General features: G+C 34.9%; 2 protein-coding genes across 2 annotated transcripts in view; one reads left to right on the forward strand and one right to left on the reverse strand.

Annotated features, from left to right (window-relative positions):
• The window catches only part of LOC115448417 (calbindin-32), a gene marked incomplete in the record, with an annotated part of 83,419 nt that overhangs the window by 21,844 nt on the left and 44,486 nt on the right, over window positions 1–17,089 (forward strand).
• On the reverse strand, window positions 7,839–14,208 carry LOC115448418 (probable salivary secreted peptide). The gene is made up of 3 exons (XM_030175849.2): window positions 14,095–14,208; window positions 13,006–13,130; window positions 7,839–8,216 (listed from the first exon to the last, which is right to left on the reverse strand). The coding sequence occupies exons 2-3, from the start codon at window positions 13,128–13,130 to the stop codon at window positions 7,985–7,987; spliced, it is 357 nt and encodes a 118-aa protein (XP_030031709.2). The 5' UTR covers window positions 14,095–14,208; the 3' UTR covers window positions 7,839–7,984.

The following is a 17,089-nucleotide window of genomic DNA, read 5'->3' on the forward strand; positions in this document are numbered from 1 at the left end:
GGGCTTCTCCGGTCACACTACCTTAAAATAAAAACTCAGTGTGGCTCCGTATTTAAGTACATAATGATGTATCAAAACCTTTAATTTGTTACTCCGCCGGTTCAGCACAAAATGGGTCCGACCAAATGGAAAAGCCTCAAATAAAACTGTCACGTGGAAATTTCCACTCGCGCGCTTTCATGAGATTTATTGTGAGCCCATTGTCCTTCATTAATTTCTGTACTATTTATTGTTTATTTTGGCGGATTTTCTAATTCCTCTAATAGTAGACGGTTTTAATTCAATCTTGAGGATAAATTTGATATAGTCATCCCCTTTTTTCTTAACACCACAACAAAATTCTTTTTATTTATCTATTTCCATAGGTAGTTTTATTTCCGTTTGTTCTTCAAATGACTTATGTAATTAATACAAGATATTAGAGATTTAGGAAAATATGTTACCCTTATTCAATAGAAAACCCATTAACAAAAAAACACCTTCATAAAACCCTAAAAACCAAACAAATATTTATCATAATCTATATTTTGGCTACCAATTTTGGGGTCGGTGACACGGTTAATAAATCGTATAATCATTAATAAAAGACTGACTTCTAAGGTTACAAAAAAAAACACGTCGAATTGATAACCTCCTCCTTTTTTGAAGTCGAAATAAGCCTTTAGTACAACTAAAAGATCAAATATTTTCCCTTATACAATTTTCTTATTCGATGGAAGCCTGCACTTATCTCTATAATGGCGAAATATAGAAGTATTTTCGTACATTATTGTAATTTATTCGTTCACAACCCCTCCAGCGTTGCGAGAATTCCACAAATGGAATGCATATTAGCGAACTATTTCCAATCACATGTTCGCAAACAGGATTCTCGCAAAACATCTACAGTAATAACAATCTATCGCGAAGTAAACACATTGGAGAAGTAATTGAATTTTATTGTGTTTTGTTACCGATTTTGCCGTAGTATTTTCATAATACGGAGGAAGATCGAACGAATCATTGTGAAATAATACTGCTTCATGCTTTATGTAAACTCAAAAAGCCAGAGTTTTAAATCTCTGCAGACTTATATGGATTGAATAGCATACTCACTATACTTACTCTTTTCTTGGGCCGTAAATAATAAATTCACAAGATTTTGAGTGATCACTAACAAAACTTCAAATCTAAAAATAGTGGATTTAAATAGTTTAAAAGTTCTAGACATTTAAAGTATTATTATTAACATTACGCTACATTATTAATCGGAAAAATATAAATCTAATTCACTTTAATATTGTATCTTTAAGAAATGCCTTATAAATAAGCATTTTTAGAAACTGGAAAAGTAAGTAGTTATAAAAACAATATGTAACTACCAAAAGACATCACAACGAATAACTATAGCATTTATAAGATTCAAAACAACTTCTGACAGAGACAATCAACCATTGCCGACTTATGGACATGTTTTCTACGCACTCCAGAATTTATCTCGTCTAGTCGTTTACTATCGAGTGGAGGGTCTAAGTAGACATTTACTGCAAATTATGTTAGAAGAAAAAAGTTATAGGACAGTTGTTGCGCAATGCGATCCCGTCTAAGCAGTTATTTTTGATCTTCTGTGAATTATAAGAAAGAAACTTTGTAGGAATTTCTTGTCCATTTGATACTTAATTTGAGGTTATGTTTTTCAAATCGGCTTGATAAAATTTATATTGAATAATAAGAGCTAGCATCAACTAAAAGTAATAAGCATGTAAGAAAAAAATAATATTACATACTTAATTCATTTCAATTATAAAATAATGGAACCCTTAAAGACCCACCACATTTAATGATCTTAAAATCGTTTTATGAAAATATTTTAAAACTAGCTTCCGCCCGCAGCTTCGCCCGCGTGGATTTCGGACTTCAAAAATGGAGAAGGTGCTCAATTTGTCGGGATGTTTTTTTAATGTATAGTGGTATGCAGGTGGTCCGATTGTCCGGTCAGGGTCTGATGATGGGATCCTGGTGAAATCGAAGGAAGCATATAGCATGATTCAGTATTCACGGGTGATGGCTTATTATTAGCGTATTTCATGTATAACTTTGGTGTTTCTGATTTCTATGATTCTTTTTTATGGAATATTTAATAATGTTAATTTTTTTAATTAGGGATGACTGAGAGCAGCCCCGGATCTTGATTTTTTTCAAGGCGGGGCAAAATCTGGATAATGCCGCCCCTAACCACCTATATTTTTACTTTTTTCATCATCATCATCATTTCGCGCTCCGCGGGAAAATAATTTATGTGTGTTATATACTGGTCTAGCTTTTGCCCGCGGCTCCGCCCGCTATATAAAGTTTTTCAGGCTAAAGTTTTCCATTATAAAAGTCACGCTATATATTTTCCCGGAAGCCTGTGTTCTTTCCAGGGTCTCAAACTGTCTCCATACCAAATTTTATCCTAATACGTTGGGTAGTTTTTGAGTTTAACACGTTCAGGCAGACAAATTCAGCGGGGACTTTGTTTTAGAATAAATTTTTGTATAACTTTTAAGAGGAACAATCCCGTCATACATCATTGTTGCATAACTTTAACCGTTTACGCAGCGCACGCAACAGCAGCTCTCAAAAATAATATAATTTCCCCGTTTTTGCAACATGTTGAAACTGTTACTGCTCTGCTCCTATTGGTCATAGCGTGATGATATATAGCCTATAGCACTCCAGGAACAAAGGGCTATCCAACATAAAAATATTTTTTCAGTTCGAACCGGTAGTTCCTGATATTAGCCATTACTGCTCCGCTCCTATTGGGTATAGCGTGATGATATATAACCTATAGCACTTCACGAATACAGAGCTATTCAACACAAAAATATTTTTTCAGTTCGAACCGGTAGTTCCTGAAATTATCCTTTACTGCTCCGCTCCTATTGGGTATAGCGTGATGACATATAACCTATAGCACGCCACGAACAAAGGGCTATCCAACACAAAAAATATTTTTTCAGTTCGAACCGGTAGTTCCTGAGATTAGCCATTTCTGCTCCGCTCCTATTGGGTGTAGCGTGATGATATATAGCCTATAGCACTCCACAAACAAAGGGCTATCCAACACAAAAAGAATTTTTCAGTTTGAACCAGTAGTTCCTGAGATTAGAGCGTTCAAACAAACAAACTATTCAGCTTTATATAATAGTATAGAGTATAGATGTCGCAGTAGTCAAAGTTGCGTTAATGATGAGATGTGTATTCGTCTGCCAAGTTTGAATTTCCCGCCCTCTAAATTCGCCGCCCGGGGCACGGGCCCTGGCTTGCCCCCTAGATCCGGGGCTGACTGAGAGTGTTATAAACGTAAGAGTAGACAAATATAATGAGAAAGCTTCGAACTGCTATGCTATCGGGAGCTACACGTGTTATTGTGAGTCAACCATAAAAGATAGACATATGCTGTCGTGGGATATTTTATATATAATTTTAAGGCGAACATTTCCGTCATACATGATTTCTGTGTAGCTTTAACCATTAAGGTTGCACACGCGGCGGAAGCTTAAAAAATGGAGTAACTTCTCCCGTTTTCCCAACATTTCCCTTGCGTGATGAAAAGTATACTATAACCAGCACAGGAGTATGACAAATAATTGTACCAAGTTTCGTTAAAATCCGTCGAGTACTTTTTGTTTCTATAACGGTTATACAGACAGACAGACAGACAGACAAAAATTTTACTAATTGCATTTTTGGCATCAGTATCGATCCCTAATCACCCCCTGATAGTTATTTTGGAAATATATTTCATGTACAGAATTGACCTCTCTACAGATTTATTATAAGTATAGATAGATATAGATAGATATAGATATAGATGACCTTTGATGAAATTGCAACATATTACATTTTATTAATTAATTAAATCTAATAATAAATGAATGAATATCGTAGTATGTTTTGCGCTAGAACACAAAAAAATACCAAAAACATTGATTTTGGGCCTTATTAGGAATCGGGCTTTCTTCGATTACACTACCTTAGTTTTTTGTGTGAATATTTTACTTAATGTGATCCCGCTTTTTTATACTATTCCTTAAAATAAAAAAATAATAATTCAATTTTATATTTTATTCACATAAAAACTTAATTAAAAATACATATTTTAAATATTAAATATTAAATAGAAGTTAACACTCAACTATTGAGGACCAAACTTGTGATATTGTCAATTTCTTCTGTACATTCTCTTAATAATCATTTTCAACACATATATTATTGAACCTTGTAAATCCCGAAGGACAATTTGATATTGGCATCATAGACCTCATTGTGATTTTCTCTTGTTCAACTTCTACAGGTTGCACTTCTTTCGGATGATCGGGGATGACATGTGCTTCTAAACTTCGGACGTTCCAATATACGCAGATTAAAAATATTATACAGAGTTTCATTTTGCACCTCTTTTGATTTTCAATTAACTGACACGGAAAAACGAATTATAATATATATTGTCACTGTTTGATATCGAGTTTTATATGACGTTAATTGCTTTTTTATCTTCTTCGTTATCTATTTATGATAGGGTTGTCTCAACGGTGCCATATTGTTCTACAATTGTCGCACTGATCTCTGTATTTCGGGATTAGACAAAATGATTTTGAGTTTTTCTATCAACTCGGATTCTAGACTTGTACTCAGTAAATGATTACATAGGTTTAAACATGGCTCTAGTGACGTTGATGTACACTTCGGTATTTCTTGAAAAAGGAAAATGCTTAATGCTCTTTATGTATGTCTCATGTTTTCTGCATGACGTCGAGATACACGGCCTCGCGTAAAACCCTCATGTTGTCACAATGTTGATTATAATTAACGTTAAATTTGATAGTGGAAGCACGTTACTACTCCAATTCATTATGACTAGCAATAAATACTACGTCAGTCGAAAGGGGAATTATTAAAGTGGAATAATTGTAATGAATTTTTTTATACGGCAAAATGACCCCACTGAACCTGATGGTAAGTGGAGTGGGTTCTATTTGAATGTCGACTGACGAGAGATGATCACCCCTCGGCAGTGGACAATTATGCTGGCCGGTTGCAACCGGATATACACAGGCTAAACCCGGAACCCGACACACTTACGTAGGCCATTATGGCGGGGTTTAACATGTTGTGTAGGGTGGTCGCTATCAGGGCGGATATAAAATATATCCTTCTACGAGCAAAATATAGAATTAAACCACCAATAACGAATAGAATTTAATAGAAAATATGTGTTTTAAGTGACAACCCTAATAAGAAACAAAACGGCAATTAGGGAGCTATGACAGTTAGGAAACTATAATAATGATTAACAGATTGTATAAACGCTTTTCGACTTTAAATGTAAACGATAAAGCAATTAAGGCCTATAATTAACATTTATTAGTAACTGACTATCTTGGTGGTGTGGTTGTACTGCGCGGTACGGCAGCGCTCTGAGGTCCTGGGTTCGAATTCCGGACCGGGCAAAGTGATATTTGGGTTTTTCTGCTCAGTATCAGCCCGGAATGTCTGTTATTTGTGAGAATACTCATATATCTTCACAATTTCCTATCGTTAAAGCGAAACATAATTGTTAAAATTACTGAATTAATATTTAGATTTTATTAATCACATCTAGATGGAACTAGGGCATCATTTACAGTATCGACTTTGGCTTTGATCCAAAACCTAGGCATATAGCCTAATCTACCCTGTAGAAGCATTAACCGCTGTGGCACCATTTCATTAATATTTTAGGCTGTATATTTGCTGTCCACGAATACACTCTATAGACCGATATAATAAAAGATTTAAACATCAAATAGCAATATTAATAAACATACACTCACTGGTGGTAGGTGTCTCATATATGAGAGTCCGCCTAGGTAAGTCTGGCAATGTCTATTTCTGCCGCCAGCAGTGTGTAGTCACTGTTGTTTTCCAGTTTGAAGGGCATTGTAGCCAGTGTAACTACTGGACTTAATGAGACTTAACATCTCACGTCTCAGGATGGCGAGCGCAGTGGAATACCAAATAATCCTTTATAATTCAAGGTTTTGAGTGGTGTTTCTACTATTTCTGGGCGGTCGTATCGTTTACCATCAGGCGAAAGGCAAGCTCGTCTCGTCAACAGCAAAAAAAAAATGTGACCAACTAGGGACAAGCCTATGTACTCGTATATATCCGGCTTTAAACAGGCCGGCATAATTGTGGCGACAGGCGATAATCTTCTCTCGACAGTACTCTATTTAGACATCACTTATTATAAAAAATTCAAATCTATACTAATGTATAAAGCTAGTGTTTCTTTTTTAAACGCATTTCGGGAAATACTAAACCGATTTTGATTTTTTTACACTAATAGGAAGCTACATTATTCCTGCTATAGGCTTTTTATCCCGGAAAAATATAAAGCAGGATTTTATCCCGGGAAAACTTTATGACGCGCGCAGAGCCGCGATCAAAAACTAGTAGTTAATATAGTTAACGTACCCAATTGGAAACTCCAAAATTGGCAAACGGCACCATACAACCGTGATATTCAGCTGTTAATAAAAAAATATAGCCAGTTTATGGCATTGTCGACCTTCAGACGACGAAGCCACGCCAAGTGCCAACTCTCCCAACTTGTGGAATATAATTTTCACCTCCTATCTTTTGTGTTTATTCGTAATGCTGAGGGTATTTTAAAATTTACACAAGCTGTTTGTTGTTCGAATTGAATAACAAAATTTCTACTTGTAATTTAGACCTTATAATGATAATAACAAGATATTATGAGACTACAGCTTAATTGTAATGTCTCGTGGTAATCACTGCAATTGCAATGCAATTTTTTATAATAAACAACTTATTAAACATATATTAAATAGTTTGTTATACTAAGGTTTTGTACTTATGTTTACGCGAAAGTTAGACATTAATATGAAACTATTATTCGGATTTTATCGCGATAACTACTCCCCGTGACCATGAAGGCTGCAAAGTCTTCGAAACATCACCAGAAAATCATAATTAAAAAAAAACTAGTAAATACGAAGATTAGTTTTATTCTAAGGCTAAATGTTGTTTTAATTATACTTTACAATATGTACAGTAAACAAAAGTAACATTACCAGGGTAAAAAGGGGGAAATAATATCATAAAGGAAGACGAAACCATACAGACACGATAACTTAGAGCTGCAGTAGACGCAATCAGTCGACGAAATACTTTTGAAACTATCAAAAATTTTGAGACTGGTTATAATATTGCGTTTCAATGAAGTAGGTTTGTTAGAAAATAACTGACACACTGAGTGTACATTTAATTACTTTTCTTTTAAAAGTTCTGCGTGGTGTTGCTACTGTTTATGGGCGATCATTTACAATCTCGTCTTTTAAATGTATTACAAGAAATAAGGTTACATATTTACCTGATGCAAACGACAAACATCAGCGCGGTGAACCACCACGCTAATCAACTATTTCTTGAGAGGAATAAGATTAGTGTGGGCCTGGAAGTCAGTCCTGATTGTTATTTGACCCACCACACCAATGCAAGTTAGTTTATAAAGTAACATCCCGCATGCCGCATGTCATCTTCCAAGCACGTCCATTTATGTAGTCATTTCTTGAATCCCGAATTGCTTTGGTCGGAAATAACATCGTTCACGGAAACAGTTCTAGTTAATTTCTAAAAAGCATGGCTTCAAAATTTCATTAAATGTCCATACATCGCTACCATTCGATAGACAGCGAAAATGGGTCAATCAGATAGTTTGACATGCTTACTGATTTTAATTGGCTTATACCTCTGATGTCGAATTAGGAGGGATATTGATTTCTTTGTTGAGTAAAACTAGTGGCTTACTTAAAGAAATTTATTTATAAACCAATCGACAGAGATTGTCAATCCGTTGCCTTGCGTCATTTTGGAAAATCGTCATAATTATATTTATACTAGCCAGTCATCAAACTCAAGCGGTCTAACATTTTTGAAAATCGAATGCTTTTTAGCGGCCCCAAACGCTAAGGAGGTAGTAGTAACCTCTTCCAACCGCGGATTGGAATCTGACAGTGACATTGTTCTGGCCAATGCCTCCAGAGATTATCCAAGCGGACGCGTACTGGCTGGCTCCTACTTCTTGCGCCTGGACTGCACTGATCCTTGTGGTACGGTTGCCGTAGTAGGAAACATTTTCAGACTGCATTGAGTTGGCCATAGCGGGGCGGTAGACGTAAGATCTAGAAATAAAGTTAAAATTAGGCCAATGCCTAATAGCCGTATTGTAAAAAGCGATGGTAAGTAAGTTGAAGCTAAGAACTGTAGTATGGTATATAGAAGAGCAGATCCTAATCTACTGATTCCAGTTACTAGAAACAAGATAAGTTAAATGAGTCTTATGACTATAGGGTAGTTGACGACGTTTTTAATACATTTATCAAACTGTATTTCATCTAAAATCTATCGGAAAAAAAATCAAAATCCACGCAATAATAAATAATAAATGAGTTATAAAGCTTTGAAATTTGGTGGAGAGGGAAGCTGTCAAATTACAGTAATATTGCCATGTGACGTCATCCAGTGCCACCGGTCATAACGCTGCATGAGTGAGAAAAGGACAGCGCGATAACCCCACCATGCCCCCACTTTGCTCACAAAAATATTTCAAATATATAGAAAGAAAGAAAATATTTATTACAAATATATATAGTAATGGCTTTATTTTTTTAACCAATTTAGATGTTTATATCACAGAAGAATTTCCTTTTCATATTATTTTCCGTAACATATAAAATTATAAACTAAATCGAACATAGGAAACTACCCTATTACGCAAATGAATCCACCTCATGCTTATAAGAAATGTTGCAGAAAATGTTTCACATATGAGTACTGTGTGTTCGTCTATGTAATTATTTCAACTAATATTTGTCGCAACTGACCCCTGCACATCGATTTACTACATTTACAAGTAAAACGATTGTCTATTTATATATTTCGCTAACTTGGGTTGGAAACGTGTCACGGCAAATTTAATTGTTAGAATGTAACACAAATGAGGCTGCGGTTCCTTCATTATATTCCATTGTTTCAAATAAACAAACCTCGTGAGTGTTGAGAAATTATCGATTTTGTGTTTCTTGTTGAAGTCGTTTCGGTTTATTTGCAAAAGACCCGAAGGTCGATCCTGACTAGTAACGCACACTAAGCATATTTTTAGAAGCTATCTATTAAAATTTTAGTTAAATAATAAATAATTTGAAAAAAAGTAACATTATATTTCTACAATCGCTCTACCTTAAGTGTTAATTTTTTTTATAATGTGGATATTGTTTAATTTATTTAATAATTAAAATGCCCTAAAAATTGTTCTCCTAACTACACTACTCAATTTTCATTCGAAACGATTAGATGGGCAATTGAATAAGGAACATTTTAGTAGCTAAGAAAATTCAAGAAGACCTAAAATAGATTTTTTATAGAAATTATTCGCAAATCTCTGCACATTCCCGCCCGTAATTCACGCGTTATATGTCTGGAACAAATGCTCAAGGCCGTTTGATCGGTGGAGGGCCTTACGACATTTATTGAAAACTAGCTTCCATTCGCAGCTTGGCCCGCGTGGATTTCGGACTTCAAAAATGGAGGAGGTGCTCAATTTGTCGGGATGTTTTTTAATGTATGGTGGTATGCAGGTGGTCCGATTGTCCGGTCAGGGTCTGATGATGGGATCCTGGTGAAATCGAAGGAAGCTTATAGCATGATTCAGTATTCACGCGTGATGGCTTATTATTAGCGTACCTATTTCATGTATAACTTTGGTGTTTCTATACCGATTTCTATGATTCTTTTTTATGAAATATTTAATAATGTTAACTTTTTTAATTAGGGATGACTGAGAGTGTTATAAACGTAAGAGTAGACAAATATAATGAGAAAGCTTGGAACTGCTAAGCTATCGGGAGTTACACGTGTTATTCTGAGTCAACCATAAAAGATAGGCATATGCTGTCGTGGGATATTTTTTACATAATTTTAAGGAGAACAATTCCGTCATACATGATTTCTGCATAGCTTTAACCATTAAGGGTGCACACGTGACGGAAGCTTAAAAAATGGAGTAACTTCTCCCGTTTTCCCAACATTTCCCTTCACTGCTCTGCTCCTATTAATTGTAGCGTGATGAAAAGTATACTATAACCAGCACAGGAGTATGACAAATAATTGTACCAAGTTTCGTTAAAATCCGTCGAGTAGTTTTGTTTCTATAACGGTTATACAGACAGACAGACAGACAGACAGACAAAAATTTTACTAATTGCATTTTTGGCATCAGTATCGATCCCTAATCACCCCCTGATAGTTATTTTGGAAATATATTTCATGTACAGAATTGACCTCTCTACAGATTTATTATAAGTATAGAAGATAGATATAGATATGAATGTTTTTATAAGACTTCAATTAATTTCGTCATGTGTCGTAAAACAAAACCTCTATTGCGTAAAAACGATCTCCTGTTATTATAAAATATTGTCTACACTTGGCAGTGGCGACGGGTGAAGTATTCCAAAAGATAACCCGACACAACATATAGCTGCTAATATGTATAAATATGGTCTGCAAATTATTGACTGCCTCGGTGGCGTCGTTGTACTGCATGCGAGGTACGACAGTGCTCTGAGGTCCTGGGTTCGAATCCCGGGTTGGGCAGTGGATTTAGGTTTTTCTGCTCAGTATTAGCCCGGAGTCTGGAATTTGTGCACGATATGGCGATAGGCTCGCCCCCTATCACATCACGGGACGGAACACACTTGGCGAAAAGTTGGTGCCTTGGTTGCGCCTGTCCATATCCCTTCGGGGATAAATGCGTGATATTGTGTGTGTGTGTGTGCAAATTCTTCTAATGATAATTAGATTTTATATGAAAGGGAAGGCGGCAGGAATCGGGTTATATGGACCCTTCACCACTGACACTTGGTAATAGATAACAAATACTTCTACATTATCTTTCACCCGAGCGATTAGGACCATTAATGAGGTACATGCCAAAACAGATATTTTGGCATGTAAATGGAGTGAATTGGCAAAGATTTTGTTATTTATTCTTTGTTATAATAATTAGTATTTAATAATTTTATGTTTTATTTTGTTCAATGTTTTTAATATGTTTATGATTGTTTTGTTTTTTGTTTTATACTTAATTGTTTTTTTTTTAATTTTAAATTAATGATAGTTACAAAAATCAAAAAAAATCTTTGGATACATCTATAAACATCGTAAATAATTCAGAACTGGTCACGATCAATTTATACATAGGTAATATATGATCAATGTTTTATATGTCATGAAAATAATACTAAATTCATTATAATTGACCATTGGGCCAGATATGACGCTCGAACTGAGCGTCTGCCTGGAGTCTCGCGCTTGAAGGAAAAACTTTTTTGGTCACCATCTTGTTTACCAACTCATTTTAAGCATTCTACACAATTGTTGCTGAAATTGAGTATTATTTTGTCTCACCTCAGCACAAGCAAGGGACACAAACAAAAGCAGCTCGCAAAGATCTGCTGCCCGGAGTCGCGTGTTGGTTAGTCACCACTAATAAGAACGTCTATATTTCCAAAGCCAGCGGAATTCATATTTTGGTATATTTTCATAGACGAAGCAGATCACTCAATATAAGATTAAGTAGTTCTATTTCTAGGTACAGTAAGCTCTATTGGTGCCTTACGCAATGACAATAAAGCAATGATATAGTTTGAACTATCCTTGCGGCATGGCGTCATACAATAATGATATCATTTTAGAATTCGTATATTACAAAATCATGCACGCAGGTAAACACTTGATAAAACAATTATCACGAAGAGTCCATCAATACTTGAGATATATTAGAATCTTAAACGTTACCTAGAAAATAATCCTTATCAGACAACATGAAGTAATGATATAAAAATCCCCCTTAACTATAATTGTCATTTAATGACGGTTAAAGATATCCGCTTTTTGTATGGGCGCTGCTAATGGGCGATGGTTCTTTATTACGAACAAATTGAACAATAAACCCTTAGAAAAAAAAAACTTGAATTTGGCACAATTTAGTATTTAAGTAAAAAAGATGATAAAAATCTCAAAAGCAGAGTTCATTGAAATTAAATGATTTCTTTCAATAGGCTCGTTTTTAAAAGTTCTATCCAAATATATATAAATTATGTCGGTTAGTATTTTTGTCGAATAAAAAATCCGTTTTTGGACATGTCCCTTAAATTGGCATTTAAAAATAGACCTCAAGAATTCTCTCGATAGGTCCGTTAAAAAACGAAACCTTCTTGATAATGATTATAATAAATTTTGTTTTTATTAAATTCAACAACCTCGTCAAAATCAATAGATATTTAATTTTCTAAAAATAATCTCTGAACACTTTACTTTCTAACATTCTGACATTACGCCAGGTTTTGTTTTAAATGTGTCAAAAATTGTAGTCTCATACATTTTACACTTAATATATTAAATAATACTTAGATATTCGACAAGACAATTTTACTTAGTGCTGATTTGTTCCGCCTTAGGGTAAAATTATTTCACAAAAGTTGACGAGAAATGATTATACCTCGCCAGTCGACAGAATTAATACTGTTCGAAACTGGATACGAACAGGCTGATCGGATATTTACTTGGACGGCTGTTGCGGATTTTCTTGGATGCAAAAATCCTACCAAGATCAAATATTTAATCTTATCTTACTAATAATGCGAAAGTTTGTGTCAATGTTTGGATGTTTGATAGAAGAAAACACTGAAACAACTGAATGGATTTTGATAAAATTTGACAAAGTATACCATGTTCTTCGTCAACACGTTGGCTCCTTTTAATCCCGCTAATTTGCCCCCGTGGAACAGAAAGGATTAAGTTAATCTATTTTTTAAATAGATAGGGCAAGCATCGTACAGCGTTTTAGGGACTTTTGTAGCAAGAAAGTTTTTCACACGAACGAAACTATTACAATTAAAATAAGTATACCTATGCAAAAGCCTGTCTCCAGGAACGATGTATCCAATGTTGAGGTTGGACCTCGCAGCGGGCGCCTTCACCACGGCAGCGTTGGCTCCAAGAACCGCGAGCACCAAGAAGATCAGGGTTTTCATCTGAAATTGTTAATAGTCATAAATAAACACATCTAGTCTCATTGTTCTGACCTAAAAAGAACTCTTTAGTGATATGCACTTATGGGTTAGAATCGCATTAGGATCTATGTTAGGCACTTGGGGAGGTCTACACTCAGCAGTAGATGGAGACAGGCTGATTGATTGATATTAAACATTTAAGGAAAACAAAGGAGTTTAGGATTTTAACCTACAAATAGACAGTATTGCAACCCAAAATCTTTTATTTTAGAGCGGAAGAAATTGTTCTTTTACTACATATATAGGCTTGCGTTTGCCCACAATCTCGCCTGATGGAAAGTAATTATGTGGTTTACTGTGGATCACGCTCCCACTATCTCGCTTGACGGTAAGTGATAATGTGATCTACGATGAATCACGCTTGCCTACAAAATACTTATAACGTAACTTAAAGATGCCCAAGTTATAATTATCTAGAAATACAAACTCTGGCGGTTACATTCTTTATCGTACGCCTAATTGTGTAACCAAAACGCTTTGTATGCACTGGTGGAATATCAACCATGTATTGGTGACGATTCGCCGTGTCTCTAGTCGTCTGATGATGTAAAGGGCTTGGAATAAAATCCCACGGCACTCGCCGAAAGGTTTCTGGTTTGTCAGTGTCAATATGTGGAACTACTGCTCCGATTCTAACCATGTTTTCACTAATAGGAAGTCAGATTATTCATGATGTCATATGCTACATTTTCTCTCGAGATCATGATTTATAGTCGGACGAATAAGGGAGCAGTTTGAATATGATTACGTAGTCTAAATCGCAATTCCCCCATAACATTACAATTGCAACGCATAAACAGAGACAGCGATAATATTCGTTAGATTTTCTCATAAGTAATATAGAAACAAACAATTTTATACTCCGGAAAAGGTTATATATTCTCTAGTCTATACAGTAATTAGTAATAAATATTTATGAACTCACCTTTATTGCAATTGTTTACGTCTGCGCAGTGAAGTAAGCACTGAATTATGATAAACACCTTACATATCTGAAACAATATATAGTGGAACGGTTTCAGTTAAGATAAGATTGTGTTATCGATGATTCAGACTGGATGATACTTGAAGATACTTCTAAGAAGTACATCTCCATCTGTTCTAATTGAATTGTTTATTGTATTGCATAAAAATATGGCGTGTTGGAAAAATAATTAACTGGTATGTGTACTAAAAGGGTAGACTGAGATGGAAGTGGCATTTATAGTTACAAAATAGTTTAACTATCCACGTGAGTTAGCTACCCAATTCTAAATAACTGAAGAGATTTTATCTTCATGTGCGTCTTCAAAGGAAACAAGAATAGCATGTTTATTCCAGGAATGATCTTTCACGTAGGTAGTACGCCTAACTAGAGACTCACCCGCTTTCACACCCACCACTACGTCATCTGTAAGCCAGCATTTTATGACACCAAGCAGTGAAGCCTAACGTGTCTCAGGAAACACTAATTTGTGTTTATCCCGCAACAAAGGTAATCAAATAGAAAGATAGGGAGGAGTTGGAAATAATAAGTGTCCACTTCTCTTTTAGCAAAGCGGGAGACAAAATGAACGAAGGAGGCATTTTTACGTTTACAACTAGATAAGCCAGTAAAGGACCTATCTAATCAGCCCGTATCCACCCAGTGCTGAATATGGGCCTCTTCTTTGTCACGCCACTCTTCTCTATCTTGTGCTAGTCCTATGCCATGAGTTGTTAGATTTAATTACAATAATAGACATGGTAAAAGCGCCAGAACGCACAGAAATTCCGTATCAACCAGCCTAAATAAGAACAGTTTACCCTTAAAATTACTATTATACCTTTAGACACAAACAAAGAATTCATTACCGTGCAAAAGGCTAAACATTCAATTGTAACAAAAGGACGTCATAAAGAGTTATCTACATGGTGGACATATTCATGACTTAGAACAGCCCCACATAGATTCCAAGGTTTCAAAGATATGGTTAAAACCAGGTTTACTATTTCTTGAAACCAAGGGATTAATCATGGCTATCTGAGACCAGGTAAAAAAATTACAGAAAATTTATAACACAAGATCGTAATATTCTGAACGCCAAATGCAGAAATTGCCATCGCTATTTTAAAACAATTCAACATATTATTAGCGCCTGCTCGATTGGATACAAATAGATTACACACCGATGTGTGTAATCTATTGTGTCGATACACAATCAAATAGCACACATTATTCATACAAAAATTGCTATTAAACTTAAACACATTTTAAATATACCCACACTTTACTATCAATAAACCCCAAAACTTGTACTGGAGACCACAAGTCACAGTTATACTTTGACAAAGCAATTTTAACTTATAAGACCATCCGCATATATATTTGAGTTTTTCTGCTCAGTATCAGCCCGGAGTCTGAAATTTGTGCCCGATATGGCGATAGGCTTGGCCCCTATCACATTATAGGATGGAACACACTTGGCGAAAAGTGAGTACCCTGAATTAACATACATACGTGTGTAGACCATACACAACAATAGATCCGATATAACTTATAAACTACACATACTTACGGACCATTCGCAGTTAAACCTTACCTTATCGAAATTTCAGTACTTAATAAACATAACCTTCATTAAACTATTACCGAAAAAATAAATACACAAAAGATGAAATAATATGGAAAATGAACAAAGTCTATATAATCCCACTGGTGCTGTCTAGCACGGAGGTAATTCCAAACACGTCTAATCCCTTAAAATAATTGATATAGCGGAAAATACATACATTACCATGCAGACAAATGCAAGCCTAAATACACGTCGCATAGTTCGCAAATTTCTACAGGAAGACTAGGGATGCCAGATTACAAATATTTAAATGGGCAAAAATACTGGGTTTCAGTTTTATACCCGGAACAAATAAGAAACAAAATTATTCTGTGACATTTTCTAATGTTTTTTACATTTTTCCGAGGATCAAGTCAGTTTTAACATATTTTTATTCGTTTAACATATTTGTAATTAATAATACAGTTATGTTCGTAATTAAAAACGGACATCACCTCGATTTGTTTATGAAATTTATTAAAAAACCGAATCGTATTGATATGTATGCGAAAAAGCGAAAGTTGCGGGCAAGAGTACATGTCAAACTCAACAAACAAAAAAGATAAAAGAAAAAATAATAATTCCAATTTGCCCAAGACAAGAAATTGTATAAAAAATCTTAATGTACTTATATTTTTAAAAAAAGAACATTCCGTGTTTCTGTCCTGTAAATACAGTTTGAATTTGGAATCAAGGTTAATACCTATTGTTACCGCGGTAAGGTTAGGTAACGCATTTACGAGTCTCAAAAGGGTTGAGCCGGTAAACTAAACTTTGCCAACACGTAACTGGCAGGGCGCCAAAGACTCACGTATCGCAATCACATATTTTAAAAACTTTATTGAATCACGTTAGGTTATATAATCGTGTTAAAGTTGGATATATTGGACCGTGAACATGTTTTCTTGTTATTCTCGCTGTTATTTGTATATTCATTCTTCACTAGATCCATGTCAGACTTCTCTACAAAACTACAACTTTAAAATAAAGCCTTGTTACTCTATCTTACTTTCAATAGTGAAAACATTTATAAATCGATCTACATAAATAATTTACTTAAAATATATTCAGTAGGCTAAAATTTGCAGTCATTCGCGTCTTGGCGGGATTTTAAACACGCTTTACTTTTCCTTATATTACTACTTATAAATAATTTGAAACTTATATGCCGTTGTTTAATAACAATCATGAAATTTTAGTAATATGTTTGATTTCCAAAATAAATAGTTTTAATTCCTTATTAGGACAATGTATTTATCAAAACCAAATGAGATCGTTTTAGACTAAGCCAGTGTGACCAATACCTACTTGTCGCCTTTTCGTATATAGTCTTATTATTCAAATATT

The sequence above is a fragment of the Manduca sexta genome, chromosome 4, assembly GCF_014839805.1.
Source record: "Manduca sexta isolate Smith_Timp_Sample1 chromosome 4, JHU_Msex_v1.0, whole genome shotgun sequence".
NCBI lineage: Eukaryota > Metazoa > Arthropoda > Insecta > Lepidoptera > Sphingidae > Manduca > Manduca sexta.